We start from the raw sequence: 18,037 nt of genomic DNA on the forward strand, positions 1-18,037 counted from the left end.
CTCACGATAACTCGGGGAATAAACCTTGCCTATGGTGACTATCGCACCTACACAAAAATATCCAGAATAAGATCCACCCACTTGCAAATGAATTGTCAACCAAATGAATCAGAGCCAGAACATTGCTGCCGGCCCATAGGAATATTCCCCTACTTTGCTTTGATGCAACTAATGCAAATAATTGACCATAATAGACGTGCGTGCCAAAAGATGTAAAGACAGCAAATTTCCCAAATCCAGGAGTCCCCTAAGTGCTGCAAGGAATCTGTAGATGTGTGCGATGGAAGCTCACACTGCATCACACTGCCAGACCGCCAACCGCCCATGCACACCAAAAGATCAGGCGATCTGGTGACAAACAGATGCGCACATGCCCTCTGCAAAGGACCAAGCTCGCATCTGCAAACTGCAGATACTGCTACGCCAAGCTGAAAATGGAAAATGGCCTCGCTGGCGCAGATCAAAAAGAAGTTTGCCCAGTCTGGCATGTCAAGAGGACGTTTAGCTCTTCTTTCTCATCCCATGATACATTGTAAAACTTCCAGGCCCTCGGCCTCACACACACACACACAGACTAATTCCTGATGATGGCACACTCGAGTAATGCGCCATCAGTCGGCTGTTTTCTTCTGGAGTACTCACATGTTGCCCTCTGACAGCACCACCCCCAGTAAAATCTCTCCTTATCGATGCTTTCCTTCCGCAAATGCAACTTTGCCATGCTGAGAATATATGCTGCATTCACCTTTCTGATTGCAATGATGCTTGCTTCTCTATACTGGATAGCCTGCCACCTTGCTTCACGTGTCCTGGCACAACTCTGCCTGCATCAGCCTCTCTTGTCTGCTGGCCCCTCCTACAAGAATATTGGGGCCGAAGCTCAATGAACCCACATGCTTCTGTAAATTTGTACAGTCCGTGAGCCTGAGACCTTTTCTTGGTCTCTCCAGCAATCATGCTGAGGCAAGCACTGCGATGGTGTTTCAGGCGGCTGCTTGGAGGCCACCATCGGCAGCAGCTGCATCACCACAGATGCTGCCCAGTCCACCACCGCCTCTTCACGGAGCAGAGTTTCTAAAATTGAGATTTCCCTTGATCCCACAATGCTGCAAATGGCTTAGTCATCACATTGGAAGAGGGTAAAACAAACCCTGCCATGAATCTGTTTCAAGCACTGCATTCAATGGCATTTGATCCGGAATCAGGGTTGGCAGGAGTCTGCAAAAAGGTGCCAGTCTGCACACAGGCAAACAAACCCCCTGACTTACACCATATCGGTCTTTGCCTTGTTTGCTTTGCTCGACCAAGAGCAGGCCTTCATTGTGAGGGAACTGCATGACGCCACTTGTGTGGTGTGTGATGGGTGCGCATGACAAGACCCCATTTAGTATTGAGACTGACACAACCTGTGCGTCTTGCAGTGCTGACCGGTCATATGCGACAGGCCTTGAGAATCAGAAGAACGCACAGGATATGCAGAAACACATTGGTGCAACCCCACACGGGTGAGCCCTGGGCTCATTCACAAAACGACTTATTGAAGTTGTGCCATCTGATAAGACACCAGTCTCTTTTCAGGAGCTTCCTTGAAGCTCCAGCCAAACAATTCTTCCTTCTGCTATGGTCCAGGACCTTCGCTTTTTGTATGCAGCGCTTCACATGTTGACTTGCGGCGGTTGCTGGCATCAGCTGCAAGTCCAGCCCAGAGCTGCTGCTCTGATGCGACACATGTTGCCAGCAACCCACCGCCATCCATTTCAGGGTCCACCCCTCTCCCTTCACCCAGAGCACAGTGACCTGCCTCCCCAGCAACCAGGAAGCATCAAGGGATCTACGCCTAAGGCGCAGAAGTTTGGCGTTGGCTACTGATCAGCGGTGGGAGGGAACCACGCGTGGCAGTCATCGTCCCAGCCAAATCTGGCGCCGCGACGGGTCTGCGGGGGCGATGCGCAATCGCACAGATGAGTCATTCGCCGGCCGGGCGGCGCAGGAGCTGCAGCCAGGGGAGATGCAGGTTCTGCAGCTGCAGCGAGGTCTCCATGAGGGCGGTGACGGCCACGCCGTACTGGCGCAGGGACAGGAAGCCCTCCGTCTGCTCCAGGAACTGCTCCCACACATTGTCCCCGCGCAGCAGCGTCATGCGCCTGCCAGCACACACGCACCCTTCAGCCCCAATTGACAACCATGCATCTGATCCACACTAAAAGAGATCTGTTCTCTCCCTCAGCATGACACATAAAACACTTCAGGGATCTGCAAAGCGTGTGCAACAGCTTGCAGGCACATGGTGCCTTCATGTGCCTGCAAGCTGTTGCACACAAGGAGGTGAGGAGTGCGCGGTGGAGTGCGCAGGTTGCACGGTGATAAATTCAAGGGAAAGGTGACCGAAAGTGTCCGCTCAACAGGTCACCAGACACAGAGCATAAATAGGGGAAATGATGGACTGGTGCTGAGCGCTCACATGGCGTCAAGCTTGCCGAGGATGTCTGGGGAGTCCCAGACGCGTTTGTCGGGCAGCTGGCCGGGCAGGAGGACGGGCTGCTGGGCAGCGCGTGCCCCCAGCTCGGCCAGCACCTCGCTATACCCCCGCCCCAGGCTGTTCTCCTGCTGCAGCAGCGACTCCTGCGCACAGAGTAACAATACATCAGGTGCGGCAGAATATACCTCCAAGGAAAGAGCAATGATTTATGCCAATGGGCAACAAGCACGAGGCATCACACCTCTCGGCATACCCAAGCCTTACCCAAGAAAATACTCGGGTGCTCGCTTGGGGCTACCATACTTTCGCAGCCTGCCAACAAATTTGTTTGCTGCTGAATTGTGTAAAACAATGATGCAAGCCTTCCTGGCTGCGAACGGATGTTTTGATGATTATGCTGTGGCTTGAACGATGTCAGGTCTGCAAGCACCCAACTCAATATAATTAATTTGGTCTCACCCGCAGGGCTTCCAGCTTCATGCGCTGCTGGGTGCCCAGCCCCAGGTCGGCCAGCTTGGTGAGCAGTCCGTTGCAGGCGTTGCTCGCGCGCAGGCCGCCCAGCCACGCATACAGCCGCTCCTGTACAAAGCAGAGGATATGCAGTCAGCACGACAGCACATGAGCATAACAACCCCAACACATTGTACGATAAGCTCGATGGGCTTCACAAGCACTCTAGACAACACGTTTGTCACCGCCTTGACAGTGCCATTCTCGCGCTGCGACTGCATGTGTTCTAGCTAACTAGTAAAACGCCATGATCTGCCCATCAGCACAGCAACAGTAAGAGGTATGTATAAAACAGAGGCTCTGATCATGATGCGCAGCAATCACCCGGCTTGCCATTATAAGGAGCACAGCATGGGGAAGTAAGGGGCTTGTACCCAAAAAATGGCAGGGGTTGTCAAGCTATGAAAAAGCAGGCAGCTATCGCACCGGCGGCAGGAGGTGCTCCAGGTTCATGATGAGGAGGACAGACTCGGAGCAGACGACGGCCTTCTTCATGGCGAACAGCGTCCACAGCTGGCTGCGAGCCTCCTCAATCAGTGGCCGCAGCGCCGCGTCCGCCGCGCCCTCGTTCACCGCCTGCCGCACCGCCAGCACCGTCGCCACGTGCTCCGCGCGCCACTTGTCGAACGCCTGCACACGCCATGCGCGCATCAGTCAGCAAGTTACTCAGCCATGACAGAGGGCAGACCAAGGCCTTGCGCACAAAGGTTGCACGCTGGACCCTGGAGTGACACACCTAAGAAAGGATGAGGAATGAGGTGGCCCACTGCTTTTGGAAGGACTGTTTACTTGACGTCTGACGTGAGTGCAAACCTCAACGGCGTATGCATATATGCAGATTTGCCAGTCAAGCTGTGCTGCTGTTCCCTCTCCATCAACAGCGCGGCTGTTCTGCCTTCGCTTCCTTTTGCACCGCAGCAATCTTGCAGCTCAGGAAAAGAGAAGAGCAGACAGGGGTGCAGTTGCTCGAGCAGGCAGATACAGGTAATTGTTTGCAGTCTCACACAGGGTGACGGTAGAGGAGTGGCGGGCCAGGAGCGATGGCGCACCTGCAGGACTTCGTGGTTCTGCTGCGCCAGGGCGTCGCCTGCGCCTGCGCCGGATGCCAAAGAAGAGGGTCGGTTCGTGTTGGAGGACCGCATTGAGCCCATCAGGCGGGACGAATCTACGCCATGAAATACCATGTGATCAACACACCCTCCTCTTCACCACGACTTCTTCCGAACATGGCCTCACACAGACTGGCAAGAGGCGAAATTCCTCCCAGCACAACAACTGCACTACATTGCATGGCCGGACAAATGTCATGGCGCAACTCGCGCACGGGCTCGGCCCAATTTCTGGCCGGACCGTCCATGCAGAGCTCGGCTCTCCACACACCGCACTGCCAGCATGTGGGCAGCGACAGCAGGCAGTCACTTCGTATGCACGGCAGTCCTTGGGTCCTAATCTTGTGTTTGAGATCATCAGACTCCGGCACAAGCGCACCGGGGAGGCTGCCGGCGGGCAGGCGGTGGAGCATGGCGGAGAAGAGGGAGCCGGCGTCTGGGCCCAGGCCGAGCGCTGCCGCGCCGCCCAGCGAGCCCGTGCCCAGCGACGACGACTGCGCCACGAGAGTCTGCGGCGGTATCTTGCCCGTGCGCAGCTGCCGAACCTGCGCGCGCGCATGCACCGATGTTTTCAGAGTGACGTGCAACAAGATGGAAGGGGATAGTTGGCTGAGGCAAGTGCAGCACTCTCAGCATTTGTCGGACACTGTGCAAATCGGAGGAGAAAAGCATGCATACTACTAACCGGAAACACCCTTGCGTGCCACATAACATGACTGGACACGTCTGTGATGCAGTGGAGTGCACGGCACGGATGATGTGGACTTCCGCAAACGCGACAGGAAAGAGTAGAGGGCGGCAAGGAGACCATGGCGCACCTCCTCCTCCAAGTTCTGCACGTATGCCTTGCGGCGCTGGCGGGACTTGCGCGCGGCCTCGCGGTTCTGCGCCAGCCGCCGCTTCACCTTGTCGTCCATGTCGCCTGCACAATTGAAGCATCACGAGTAGGAGGGTGTCCTAGCAGACCTTGCAGCACATTCAGCCAAACAGATCCTATAAAGTTACAGAGATTGTATTCACTCTGCATAGTCATCTCGACAGGATCCGCGAAAATGAACGTATTGCAATGATTTGAGGGGCAAAATCTTGCCGCACCTTCCTCCTCGCCGTCTGCCCTGGTGTTGTCGTCGTCGTCATCGGACTGGGACAGCGAGTACTTCTGTGACAGGTCCCCATTCAGATTAACGCCAGACATCGTCCTGCCAGACGAGCTCTTCCGCTGCAGCGCCAACGGACAGATGTCAGCACCATTTGTGATGAGGAGCATGCAGTGTATGTACACTAACCCAAGGTGATCCCAGACTACTAGCTGCCAGGACTCTGCATGCTCCACCTGCTGCTGCTGGAGTCCATGCCTGATGCACCATTGAACTGCAATACAGCAGAGCCCACCTGCATTTGTCCGATGCTCTAGAGCACGCGCACAGAGATTGGTGTTCTGCTATTGCGTCGTCCGTGGGTCCACCTTCTCCAGAGTGATCCCTTAGCTGTCTCTGGAGCTGAAAGCATATGGCATGCAGGGTGTTGCACGCCTTCTGGCGGCTCTCCAGAGCCTGGTGGCAAGCTAAGTCGGGTGAGAAGATAGCAGGGGCGGTTGCGCACCTTCTTGGACAGTTGTGGGAAGCCGGCTTGGTCGGCGGACTTGCTGGATATGGAGTTGGTGTTCAACATGGCCTCGCCCTCCGGCATGCTCAGCGGCATCTGGGCCGCAGCCTGCGCAGCGCCATCCAGCTGCTGGCCGCCCGGGAACATTGCCTGCTGGGCACCCTGCGCCATCAGAACAGACCTCTCAGTAGACCCGTAGAATCAATAGATAAAGTGTGTAAGCTGGCAAAGTCCTGAAGCAAAGTAAGGAACATGTGTCACCGGAGCAACTGTCAGGATCACATTGTAAAGGTAGTAGCTTGTTGACAGGTCCGCCAGTGCTCCAGGTGAAGATGCCGCATACTATGCCTAACCAGGCGCTTTTCTGCCAGTTAGGCCTGCCAAGTGCCGCAGCCCTCAACTCCCTTGCATCCATCTAGTCTCTGAATGTCACTTGCGGGATGCATCATTGCTTTCCACACCTGCATCTGCCACACCCAGATCCAACAGAGTGTCACATATTAGATAGAAGAGAGTGCGTGCCTGCATGCGCAGGAGCCATGGGATGGAGGACAGGTACTGCTGCTGCAGCATGGCTGCCGGGTAGCCGGCCATTGCGCCGCGCTGCGCCAGCTGCATCGCGGCCGGCACAACGCCGCCGCTGCTGATGCTGCCCAGCGCGCGCATGTTGTCCAGCGTGTTGTTGCTGCTCGCCATCATGCTCCCCAGGTTGCCTGCACCAGCGCACCACCTCTCACTCATCATCTGTGCTCGTCTGACTTAACTATGCTGTGGATGTCCAAAAATTGGGGTCCAGAGACTATCGTCTCACTGCGCGCCAGCGCCCTCTTGATGAAATACTCACCAGCCTGGAGAGACTCAGGCCTGCAGGTGTCTTGCACAGTTTGCGGCCGGTATGTGATGACGACCTCTAATGCGTCTTCCAAGACGGGACTGACGGTGGCAACAGGGACTACTGTGACAGTGCGCACCTGCCAGGGATTCAAGGCGCTGCCCAGAGAAGGTGGGGCGCTGCCCGACAGACTCCAGGCGCTGCCCGCCGGCCAGCTGCTGCCCGCCAGGCACCTCCATGCGCTGCCCGCCGGGCACGGCCGATTGCCCGAGCCGCGCCGCCGCCTGCACCGCTGTGCCTGGGGACACCGGCGGCGGCATCGACATCGCCGGCTGCACCAGGGCCGGCGGCGCGATGGCCGTAACCGGCGGCGCCGCCTGCTGCTGCGGCGGCGGCGAAGACGTTGGTGCTGTCATTTGAGCCTGCAAAGCGTGGGGATGATCACTAACTTCAGCAATAATGCACCGCTGATCTGTGCTGAGCATGGGGCCCAAGGCAAAAATATCTTTGCCTTCATATACACCGCAGATATTTTGCGGTCTTGATGTCAGACGAATCCGCAGAAGCTGCCAGACTGGAGGTAAGGCTGGTATGCTGTGCATATGGGGTCCAGGGAATCACCTCTGGCATTGTCTCTTCCTTGGTCATCTTCATTTCGCTTGGAATTGCTGCATTTGTGTTTGTGTTCACCTTGTATGGCCTGAAGCCACCTGTGCCACTTGCAAGCACCGCCTCTCCCTGTGAGCAATGCAAGAGCGTTGAACACACACTTAGAAGAACGATACGAGATTCGCCTCCATCAACTCAGTGATACTTCCATACCATCTTAGGTCAGCATCAGAACGTAGAAATTGCCTCAGAAAGAAACCTAAGACGGTGCACCCATGATCCTAGGGGCAAAGACCCCATTGTGGAGTGCGTATTAAGTTGATGAATGTCAATACAGAGGGTGGGCACCTCAGCTCCACCTTACATCCTATCACAATCGAAAAAGGCTTTCGGTTGAGTGTAGCAGGTGGGCAAGCGTTTGTGCGCTAATTGACAGCCATGACGTGCGAAAAGCGCAAGGATGAATGTTTCCGCCAGTGTCACAAATTCCTGGCAGGGCCGGCAAACAAGCGGTGAGAGAGATATATTGATGTGCCTACAAAGTACTCTCGAGGGGCCCAGCGCAGTCTGACACCAGTACGGCAGGGTTCGTTCCTTTCTTCGAGCCGATTTAGCCGCAAATAAACATCCAGCACCCTAAAGCCCACTGAAACCGTCCCCCGCCCGCTCCGTCACACGGTAAAGATCCAGCAGAGCTCCCGCAGGAGCATGGGCTGCGAGACGTGCGTATGTGGCCGAGTGGTTGACTAAAACAAGTACGGCGCTGGCTCAGGCCATACGTGCGCGCCGCAGCCAAGACGGCAAAGGCGCCACTCCCGTGAACTTCTGCTGTGTGCCCAGTGGAGCGTTTTGGGAACTCATGGACGCACCACTGCGGGCGCAGCTTCGTCGGCGGGAGGTGGCAACGTGCCCTCCTCGTTTGAGGCCATCTTGCCGTCTCTTTCTCAAACACTGCCGTACAGGCTGGCAAGAAAACCGCCCGCCAGCTTCCCGGGAGGCTCTCTCAAGCCTCTGCCCGCCTCAATATTATTGACCTCGCCTCGTGGGAGTCAGCAGGTCAGCTGCTGGCCACTCCCAGTCACGGTCTCGACCTCGGACCCCAAACACAGCAGTCTGATTCAAGAACTTGCAGACGATGGGTTGACGACTTGCGAATACGTCTGCCTGCTTGCGTCACGATTTTTGCTCAGCTGCTGCACCTGGGAAGGGAAATATCCCACACAGAGCCGTGCTCCCATTGGCGCCAGCTGTGCCGCATTGCTCAGCTTCTTGATCTGGCTTGATGATGATGCAGTGTTTCCTGGGGGGTGCACAGAGACGCCAGCTGCAGCTTCGCGCACAAAGCTGACTGGCCGGTTGACCCGGCCTGACCTGGAGGTGGACATGTGTCCAGGGCACGCGATGATCATTTGTCACAGTGCTTGCCAATAACAATCACAGAGTGGCCGCCAGTGTAACATAGTGATTACAATAGTGATTACTTCATGCACATGCAGCACTGCTGACATGTACTCTTTGCATCAACCTTGCACTGCTGCAGGTCTGGGATGCAGGCCTATCTAGGCTCCTGTTCAACTGTGGCATATAAGCCCAGTGCACCGCCTAAATCAGTGTTATTTGAACACCAGCAATTCCTGGAAATGTCAGAGATACAGCCAGTGACTTGATGCCAGTGGTTAACTTTGCAAATGACCTGAAGCCGTGCCGCGACCAAAATCGCATTATTAGAAATGAACATATGTTGTGCCAATTGTGCACATCACAGTACTATGTGACATCCGGATCGATCCTGGGAGCATCAAGCATGTGCAGCTGCTCAGCCCTCGATATTGGCTGTAGAGAATAATACATTGGTGCTGATTAGCACCAGGGCACGCATGCCAGTTCATCGGTTCGGAACCAAGCCAGGTGAAACACCCAATCAAAATCCAGTCACCATGGGAGCCCTCTCATGCTTCCTTCCAGAGCTGCTAGAACTGGTCCGGGAAGCGCTGCGCGAGGCCAAACAGGCCCATCATTCCCCCGCTGTGCAGCATCGCCACGCTGCCCTCTGCTCCCCCTGCCAGCTCTGTCGCAGCCTCCCAAGCTGCCAAACTGTATATGGGATCCAGCAGTATTCCCGTGTCCCGAGCCACCTGCCAGTTACAGTGATCAGCCAATGACTAAAAACTTTGTAAGCCTCTGCAGATTACATGACTGCCAAGGCTGACATTGATAACTGCAAAGTTCGTCACCCGCTAGATGTTCAGGCACCACATGATGGTGCAAGGATCAGAGAGGTATCCATGAGTGATCGAGATATCTTGTGAAAACAGCAAGAGCCTTATACCTCTTTGGTACACCCTAGCGCTCTATCCACAGCATTGATGCCCGGAGATACACTTCTAATGTACAGACAACCCAGCACAAGAACAGCCGATTGCCCACCTCCTGACAGGTGGCGACATCCCCAGGCAGCACAGCTCCAAACTTCCTGGGCCTAACACGCGGCCTCCAGTGCAGCGGGAGAGCACTTGTAGATGCTCCATCTGGCAGCAAGACACCTGCGCCATTAATTTCTTTGTTTTTACAAGCTTAATCCCCACACAGCAGAAGGTGAATGTGCGTCTGCAAACATTGCTCAAGACAAATGGGCAAATTCAAGTTCACTGATCATGGTGACAGAGTAGACCAGCTGAGAGCCATCCTAAACAATGCGCACCGCAGAACTTCATTGCAACACTACAGAGTCAACTCCAGTGCTTGCCTGCCCCAAACTCTGCATGGAAAGCGGCCGTCAGCTCCGCCTGCTGGCGCTCGTAGTATTCCTCAGTGCCCGCCAGCATCACTCCGTGCACTTGCCAAGGCAGGCCCTTCAGAGCCACACCCAACGCCAGCCCTGTCACAACAACCATGCACATAGTGCCAGATTTTTCTACCACCAATGCATTTCCGACCAGTCCCAAACTCAAAAGAGACTTATCAAAGGCTGATCCACCTGATGTCCAGGACCTAGGCGCTATTGTGAGAGTGAGGGAGATGAAGAAAAGAAATGGGCGGCGTACCGATGGCGGTGGCTCCGGTGCCGCAGTCGGTGACGAGGTGGCAGGGGCCGCGGCCGAGGGTGGCAGGCTCCGACAGGTAATCCACGAGCCTGATCAGGCCCAGCAGCGCCAGCGGCTCGGCGGCTCCCTCGTGCACCGCGCGCACCTGGCTGAGTCAGCAGCGCCATTGCACGCATCAGCGCTGACATCACATCATATGTGTTTCAGTGCGTTTCAGTGTGGTGCACACTCACTTTTGCAAGGCTAAAGAGACAACTAATAGGCTGTCGTGCATGACGGTCATGACACCTTGTGCTTATCCGTGGACTGCAATTGTCTTGCTGCTGCCTGCACAAATGGTGAAGCCGTTCGAACTCTTGACTGCAACATGTGACCATGAGGGTCCCACAATTGACATCTCCCTATGCTCTGCTAGCCAGGACGTGTATTTCAACAACCAGGGACTGCCACGGCTTGGCAGAGAGCGGTCTTAAAAGGCACCTTGCATTGGGACCGGCAGCATCAGTCACGCGCGCGACGTGCTTGTCAAACATGGCCTGCCGGTGTGCGTACTCGCTCCTGCTCACATAAGTCACCCGCCCAAACATGCGCGCCAGCATGTGGTAGCCTGCGCACAACCAAACACGACTGCCTGAGAATGGAACAAGGTACAATCCCGCCCTCTTGCTACATGCATGAGTTAACGTTATCATGGGATCCCGGACCGAGCAGCAAGTAATCTCAGTGCTGGGCGTTGTCCTGCTTGGCAATTCTGCACACCTGTGGGCACAGCGGGGCGCTCCCCGCGCACCAGCAGGTGCGCAGTGATGCCTCTCTCTGCGCAGGCAGCCGCCACTGCGGCAGTGTGTGCGCTCTGCAGCCCTCCACAAGTGACCTGCATGTAGAGTACGGGGCCTGCTCAGCCTAGGATGTCCGCCATGCTGTGAAGCACGTCTACAGTAATCTGTATAGCACAGAAGCTTGGCTGACCAGGCACATAAGAACACAAGGGAAGCTGGTGCGTCAGCTGTACCAGATCAGTCACGCCATCAGCTGCCAATGCTGGCATCAGGCCATCGAGCTTGCGAAGCTTGTTACCACCCAGGATCGGGTGTAATAGATCGTCCTGGATGACGCGCAGGCTTCCTTCGGGAATACCCGGGCATGAGATCGTCCGGACCTGTGCAGGCAATCCCTAGGGCAAATATATTTGTTCTAGAATGGAATCGTTACGTACATCCTATATGGATGACTTACATCTTGAATAGGTTGAGGAATGGGACTCTGGCGTAGATTCAACCTTGGTATTGGGGACATCTAGCATCCATGTCCGTGCTAATAGGTGGTTCACATCAAACGATGAGCAGCAGGAGCTGGCAAAGGCCCGTTTTCTAATGATTTTGCAGACCCCCACGGTACCCCGAAGTCGGTGACGACATGAATGTACTCCATAAGCAATGCTGGACCATGTCATGGGGCATCGGTATGATCTTCACCTACCGCAGAGCATGTCGCCCTTTATACAAGTAAAATGTGTATATCAGCAATATTCTACAACGTTAAATAATTAGGGGAAGAGCTTGTGTTCTTGCAACTATCCCGATCGAGGCGTGACGAAGCATTTCGTCAGCGCTATCTGGGCAGGGCACCCGAGTAATCAAAATCCACTACTTTAGTGGATGTAAACGCTACTAATGTGGTGGATTATTGGCAATCAGGGGCCATGCCACCTGGTAACACATTCCATAGCATGCCATTTTGGTAATAAAAATTAGGCCTTTCGTCAGTAAGCATGGAGAATGATCAGTGATGTGTTTCTGTACCGAGCATGTCACTTATTATTGCTAGGATCCCGTGTTACAAGTGTGGCAGTGACAAGGAGAAGCTTCATCCGAACTGCGCAAGTTCAGAACGCTTGACTCGCTGTGTAGGTTGTGATTATATTATCAGATTCTATTCAGAAGGTCTGACAAAGGACGAATACGGCCACGACGCTGTTGCCGACTGGGTCTTCAAACAAGAGGCAAGGGTGCCATTGCAACGTTGCAATGCCGTGGACTCAGGGGTCAGATATTTCCATCAGAGCTGCCTTGGCCGAGATGAACCTTCAGCATTGTCCAGAGCTAATGGCTACTATTCTATTCGCGGGAAGATTGAGAGCGAAAAGTATCCAGAGCTCAGAAATATTACCCACAAATGCTGTGAGGACTGCGTCATTGCAGCCCAAACCAGGGGCAAGGATCTCAATGAGGATAAGTTGAATTTTATCATGCATCAAGGAGTGATTGGTAGGTCTCAATAAGCACTCCATCTTTGAAGGTTGGGAACACCTATGTTTTGAATCTCCCCATGACCTTGACACAGAGTAACTAACTCTGACTTTTGCGTTGCGTTCAGAGGCAGAGACCGGCGACTTGGAGAGGAAGAGAGCCGATAGGCGATCAAGCAAGATTCGAGGCATCATTGGTGGTCAGCAGGCTCGCCTCGAAGACAATGGGACGACTTCGACCGCCATCTTTGCAACGAGACACCTCAATCAGAAAGTCAGCTTCAGCAAGAGCGCCAGCAGATTGCTGGCAGCAGTGCCCAACCTGAACAGGACAGTGATGGCAGCCTCGTATCTCCAGGCCAGTGGACTTCAGGCAGGCCAGACAGCCCAAGGACAGGCGCAGAGGGGCGCCACAGCTGCAGCAGGCGGCATGCAGGGTCCCGCAGCCCCAGAGGCAGAAGCTGCAGGACCTTCGCAAGCGCCACAGCCAGGGATCAGCCGCAGGCAGCTCAGCGCTCAGGGAGCCGAGCAGGACATCGTCCAACGGTGGCTTGCGTTCAGCCTCAAGGCCTCATCCACCGTTGCAGAGCTGAAGCGGTTCCTGCTTGACAGAGGCCAGCGGCCAGTGATCTTCACCAGAAGCGCGCTGCTCGCCAGGGTGGAAGGGCTGCTTAGATTTGAGCATCCAGAAGGTAGCTATCCATGATGGCTGTAACGATCAGCGCCTACACATCTTATGCCTGGCAAATTAATAACATGTCCTCACCATTTCCTCTGGACATCTTATGCGCTGGCAGCTAATGGATGCTGTCATGCAGGTGGACTGGAGCCGAGTGCGGCGGCGGTTGAAGAGATCACAGCCGCTGTTGAGGCCGCAGCCCAACCGGCACGGCAAAGACCAGCAAGGCAGAAGGTGGGCATCTTGTTGAGGATCCTTATGTTTGCATGTGCTTTGTGAACGCCTCTCATCTGTCAAGCTGCTGGTGCAGTGAAAGCGAGTTTGGCTGAACACACTGATTGTAAGTTATTGTTGTTACAGGCGCCGAAGAAGTCACAGCTTCAGATGGAAGCGGCCAAGTCCATTGTTAACAAGGGTGAGTGGGCGCTCTCAGCTGGAAGCTCTGATCACCTGGTGACTGTTGCACACCCGAGAAGGCTTTAACTTCTGCAGATTTGATGGAAGGGAATGATAGCCAGTCAATTGAGGCGCTCACATGTTTGCAGGAGTGAGCAGCGGCCTGCCCGTGGTCAAACTCAAGCAGATTGACGAGTTGCTCTGGACCTTCGACAAGTGCCACTACCTGCCGCAGTTGGGGGAGAGCACTCCCTCGATTGGTGTCGCTCTCTGGGCCGTCACAAGCACGCTGCACCGCGACGGGGAGTTCCCAGCACGCAACTTGTCCCAGTTGGGTCGTGCTGCCAAGGCTCCTGTTGGTTTGGTGCGCGCTGTGCAGCCAGGCAGCGATGGCACCCAGCTGCATATGGAGATATGGTTCCTCGAGGCGCGCGTGCAGACAGATAGCCAGGGGGAGCCCGAGGCAGCGGTGGCAGGGGAAGGCGGTGGGGCACGCGCAGATGTGGAGGGACGGGGTGCAGGAGAGGCAGCCACCGGTGGGGGCGTGCAGGAAGGGCATGGGCGGGGTCGGGGCAGGAAGCGTGGCCGCCGCGGCACAGGCGGGGCGCGTGGCAGCAATCGGCCCAGAAGGGGCAGCCGAGGCAGGCTCAGGCGCCCAACCGCCAGAGCCGCAGAGTTTTGGGGTCCCCCCACTGAGGGCGACGAAGACGAGGTTGGGAACCTCTTCTCTGAGTCAGATGCGGATGACCAGCCAGCGCAGCAGCACAGTGACCCAGCAGAGCCAGAAGGGCAGGCAGAGGGTGTCCTGCCTGAGGCCAGCGAAGTGCCGCCGCAGCCCACAGCTTGTGCGAGCCAGTCGCCGTTGCACGGCTGCTTGCTGGCAGATGAGTCGCCGCAGCCTGTGCCAGTCCCCAACGTGCGGCTGAGCATGCAGGGGCATGCCGCATCGCCGGCCAAAATGGCTGTGCTGGTGATCGACTACCGGCACATTGCAGCGGCCCTCTGTCATCCAAAACGGCTGAAGGTGGCTCTCGGAGGCGCTGCCGGGAGCTCGCCCATGAACGTCGAAGAGGCTGCAACTGGTGTGGCGCTGGCAATGTTGCTGGCTGAGGAGCAGAATGCGGCGCGCGCCGGAGAAGGTGAGGAGCCATCATGGCTCTCTTTGTCCTGGCTTATATGATTCCACTCACAGTGAGTTTCTAAGTTATAATGCCATGCGAATCATACCCCGAAGGTTTATCGACAGGTAATTGTCAGCAATAAGCTGACGACAGGCATGTGTTGTCTAGGTGGGAGTGCTACGGCAGCGGAGCAGTCGCAGTCAGCCTTGGAGCAGTCACCGCTGTCTGGCGCCATGGTCTTCTTTGATCCTGCTCTGGAGCTCGCTGCCGATGAGGAGCCAGCTTCCTCCTACCGCTCTGCAGATGGCCCAGCAGGCATGTACAAAATCCTGCTCTGTCATTCCTGTGAACTTGTCAACTGACTGCTCTCATACGCTGGTGTAGTTGATTTGTTCATGTCTTGTCTCTCAATGCTGAAGTGTCTGCTTGCCCCTTTGCCTGAGCCATGCCTGTCTTTCACGCACCCTGCTCCACATGCTGTGCTTGCCCCTTTGCCTGAGTCATGCCTGTCACTCACGCACCCTGCTACATATGATGTGGTAGAGTGCCGCACCTAAGGGTCATCTGGGTAATACTAACAACAGGAATAAATTTGAGCTTGACATCCTAGCAAGACACTAGGGAAGATATTGCTTGAATGCGGTAATAATCGCGGATTGTAAGCAGCTGTGTGTTGGTGCGCGCAGGTCGACCGTCCCTGGAAGTTTCCTCCCCTGGGATCAACATGGAAGCTGCAATGGGTGTCATCGCAGGGCTGGCATGTCAGCTGAACCCCTCGCCGCAAGCCAGAGGCCATTCGAGCGCGCACAGTGACGTGCAGATTCTGCCAGATGACACAGTCTATGTCCTAACAGATGACAGGAGGATAGTGGGGACGGCAGAGGTGGTGCATATTGGGCCTGGCACACGGTTCCACGGTGCTGAGCTTGAGGGGTTTGGTGTTATTTGCGGGCTCACCATCACAGACGCAACTGGGGCTGGACACCAGAAGGCATGGTTGAGCGACACAGATGAAGTCAGAGCAGGCAGAACACCCTTGGAAGCAATTGGGGGCAATCAGATGGTGGCAGTTCCCGAGAGGTGCCTTCGCTTTCTGAGGCGCCCACCGGCGGCTGGAGAGTGACTTGCAATGTGATCTTTGCACTTTCAAGCTAAGTCAGTTTCAAGCTTAGTCAGAATTGGCGTGTGAGCATGACGCAAATGTAGCATCAATTTTTTTTATGTCCTAAATTTGATATTGCAATGAGGACTGTAGTAGGTTGTGACCAAGTCTGCCTCACTACAAGGCGTTGCACATCCATGCGCTCTACGCAACTAATATTAGTCACTCACTTGTCCCTCTCTGCACATGTGCGCAACAATCATGACGGTAACCAGATATCATGCATGTAACAATCTGTAAGGTAATTCTGCTCCCGGTTGCCTCACATGCTCAACCTTCGAATCTGAAGTGGCCAGTGGGATGGAGCACTTCTGCTTGAAGACAGAGCACTGCTGCTGACCGCCACAAGGTAGTGGCGGTGGAGGGCAAGAAAATAAATCCCCTGAGCCTATCTTATAATATTATTAACCCCATCTGTCATTGAGCAGCCTGGCTCGTTCTTGCTGTTTCTCTACGATGTCGGTGTCGAAATCCACTCACATAGAATGTTGAACGTGGAAGAATTGCTACAAGATTCTTCTCAGCATCATCGCACTTCTTGGTCGCTGCATAAAGACACACGGCATGTCACATCAGATGGCGCAAAGGTGATGCCCTTATCTTGCCGGCACCCACGCTATGGTACACGCACGCGATGTGTATCAATCAAATGTGCCACAAGCGACAGAATTGGGGTGTCAATTTGCTGCACAGCGTGGGTGCCCCTCCTTGATGGGCACATCTCTTTACATCGAGCAGCCATCTGAGATCGCCAGGGTTGAGGACGTGCTGTCCGTGCAGCACGCACTCAGCGTCAATATTTAGACTCTTTCAATATTGATTATTGATGGTATTCTTGTGAAAGAGTCTCTTGACCGGCCCTGTAGGTATCGCACGCTATGAAGAGGCTTTTGCAGTCCAGGGTTGGGGCAGCACACCTCTGAACATAGGACCTGCCACCTTTGTAATCTTGCTCAAACGAAACCCTGAAATGCCTTCTCGAAGAGTGTGGTTTTCGAAATTCCTTCAAGCACCACGGCTGTGTGTGCAGGAAACCTAGTAATCTTCAACCACTGAACTTCCTTGAAGGCGGGAGCCATGCATGCACACACCGCCCTCATTCACTGGGCACTGGTCATGTACAGGTGAGATCTCAGGAAAGCAAGAGTATGATCCAAGTGTAGAAGTGCTGTAGAAATCGGGTTGAAGCCGCGGGCCAAAGCCTTGGAGCCTTAAGCATCATGCTGATGATCATAATGATGCCATCGGGTCAGTACTAGTATAAATGGCGTAAGGCTACCCATTAAGAGATTCCAGTGGGACCACCGTCGAACATTATAACCTGAGAGAAATTTCTTTAAAGCATCAAGCATCTCGAGATGTGCTCATGAGCAACGCATGTCTTGTGCTGCAGGTGCAACCCATGCCATGCCCGTGGCCAGTGGGCACGTACACATGTGCATCAACGTTTCAGGCAATTGCAAGTTGCCACAATGGCTACCCAACACCGGTGTTGGTAGCAAGTGAATAGTGGGTACCCACTAGTTATTTGCCACACCATTGCCCTCAGTGTACTCTTAAAAAGCAATCACTCAATTATAACTAGAAGGCGCCTCTACAGTGTAATATTGTTGTCAATAGATCAGATTGATATTATTGTTGCATTCATTTATTTTATATTTAATTATATTGAACAAGCTCGGCTCGCAAGGCTTCAAGCCTTGTTGCTCCAATTGGTCAAATATATGCATTATTCTTTTTTATCTGATAATTCTTGCAAAGCAGAATTAAAGCCACTGCAAATATTAAGGCTTGAAACTCGAATTCACAATGTGGAGATAAAGTCCATGCAATGGGTGACTCGTTAAACATTAATTGAAGCTGAAGGGCTAATTGGCTTCTGATAAATATTTTAATATCATGGTCATTTATTTGGATGGTCCAAACAAGCTGTCGACATGAGAATGATCACTCACAGGCTTGCATGGACACTAAAGTCCCCCCAGGTTTTGGTAGAAAGTGAAGCCAATGACGGTACTGCAACATGCTCAGCCTATAGGTAGCTAACCAGATATTTACTATAATTACACCTTGAGGATCTGGTCCAGAGTCACATGCATGCCATATGGGCGCATGTTGCCGACTGTTGACATGACCTCTCCAAGAGTCATCAAAAAATCACATTATGACAGACATATCTTCTTAGAACCAATACAAATCTTTTGAAGACTGAAGGTCTTTATTGTCATTAATGGTGGGCAGTG

The 18,037-nt window shown here is 54.2% G+C and overlaps 3 protein-coding genes across 3 annotated transcripts; 1 reads left to right on the forward strand and 2 right to left on the reverse strand.

Annotated features, from left to right (window-relative positions):
* Window positions 1-1,966: 1,966 nt before the first annotated feature.
* Window positions 1,967-6,951, reverse strand: COCSUDRAFT_40283 (hypothetical protein; the record flags this gene model as incomplete). The annotated part of the gene is made up of 11 exons (XM_005650624.1): window positions 1,967-2,144; window positions 2,462-2,622; window positions 2,939-3,058; window positions 3,416-3,619; window positions 4,039-4,082; window positions 4,478-4,643; window positions 4,917-5,020; window positions 5,194-5,317; window positions 5,701-5,865; window positions 6,178-6,416; window positions 6,675-6,951. The coding sequence occupies 11 exons, from the start codon at window positions 6,949-6,951 to the stop codon at window positions 1,967-1,969; spliced, it is 1,782 nt and encodes a 593-aa protein (XP_005650681.1).
* A 2,163-nt stretch (window positions 6,952-9,114) lies between these two features.
* COCSUDRAFT_46511 (tryptophan synthase beta subunit-like PLP-dependent enzyme) lies at window positions 9,115-11,732 on the reverse strand (the record flags this gene model as incomplete). Its single annotated transcript, XM_005650625.1, has 7 exons — window positions 11,201-11,732; window positions 10,948-11,062; window positions 10,669-10,795; window positions 10,189-10,337; window positions 9,879-10,022; window positions 9,572-9,687; window positions 9,115-9,279 (listed from the first exon to the last, which is right to left on the reverse strand). The coding sequence occupies exons 1-7, from the start codon at window positions 11,234-11,236 to the stop codon at window positions 9,115-9,117; spliced, it is 852 nt and encodes a 283-aa protein (XP_005650682.1). The 5' UTR covers window positions 11,237-11,732.
* A 1,041-nt stretch (window positions 11,733-12,773) lies between these two features.
* COCSUDRAFT_46512 (hypothetical protein) lies at window positions 12,774-17,703 on the forward strand (the record flags this gene model as incomplete). The annotated part of the gene is made up of 8 exons (XM_005650626.1): window positions 12,774-13,128; window positions 13,255-13,349; window positions 13,476-13,530; window positions 13,661-14,650; window positions 14,801-14,947; window positions 15,319-16,381; window positions 16,825-16,918; window positions 17,188-17,703. 6 exons carry the CDS (start codon window positions 12,774-12,776, stop codon window positions 15,753-15,755), a joined length of 2,079 nt encoding a protein of 692 aa, XP_005650683.1. The 3' UTR covers window positions 15,756-16,381; window positions 16,825-16,918; window positions 17,188-17,703.
* Window positions 17,704-18,037: the final 334 nt, after the last annotated feature.

The sequence above is a fragment of the Coccomyxa subellipsoidea genome, assembly GCF_000258705.1.
Source record: "Coccomyxa subellipsoidea C-169, whole genome shotgun sequence".
NCBI lineage: Eukaryota > Viridiplantae > Chlorophyta > Trebouxiophyceae > Coccomyxaceae > Coccomyxa > Coccomyxa subellipsoidea.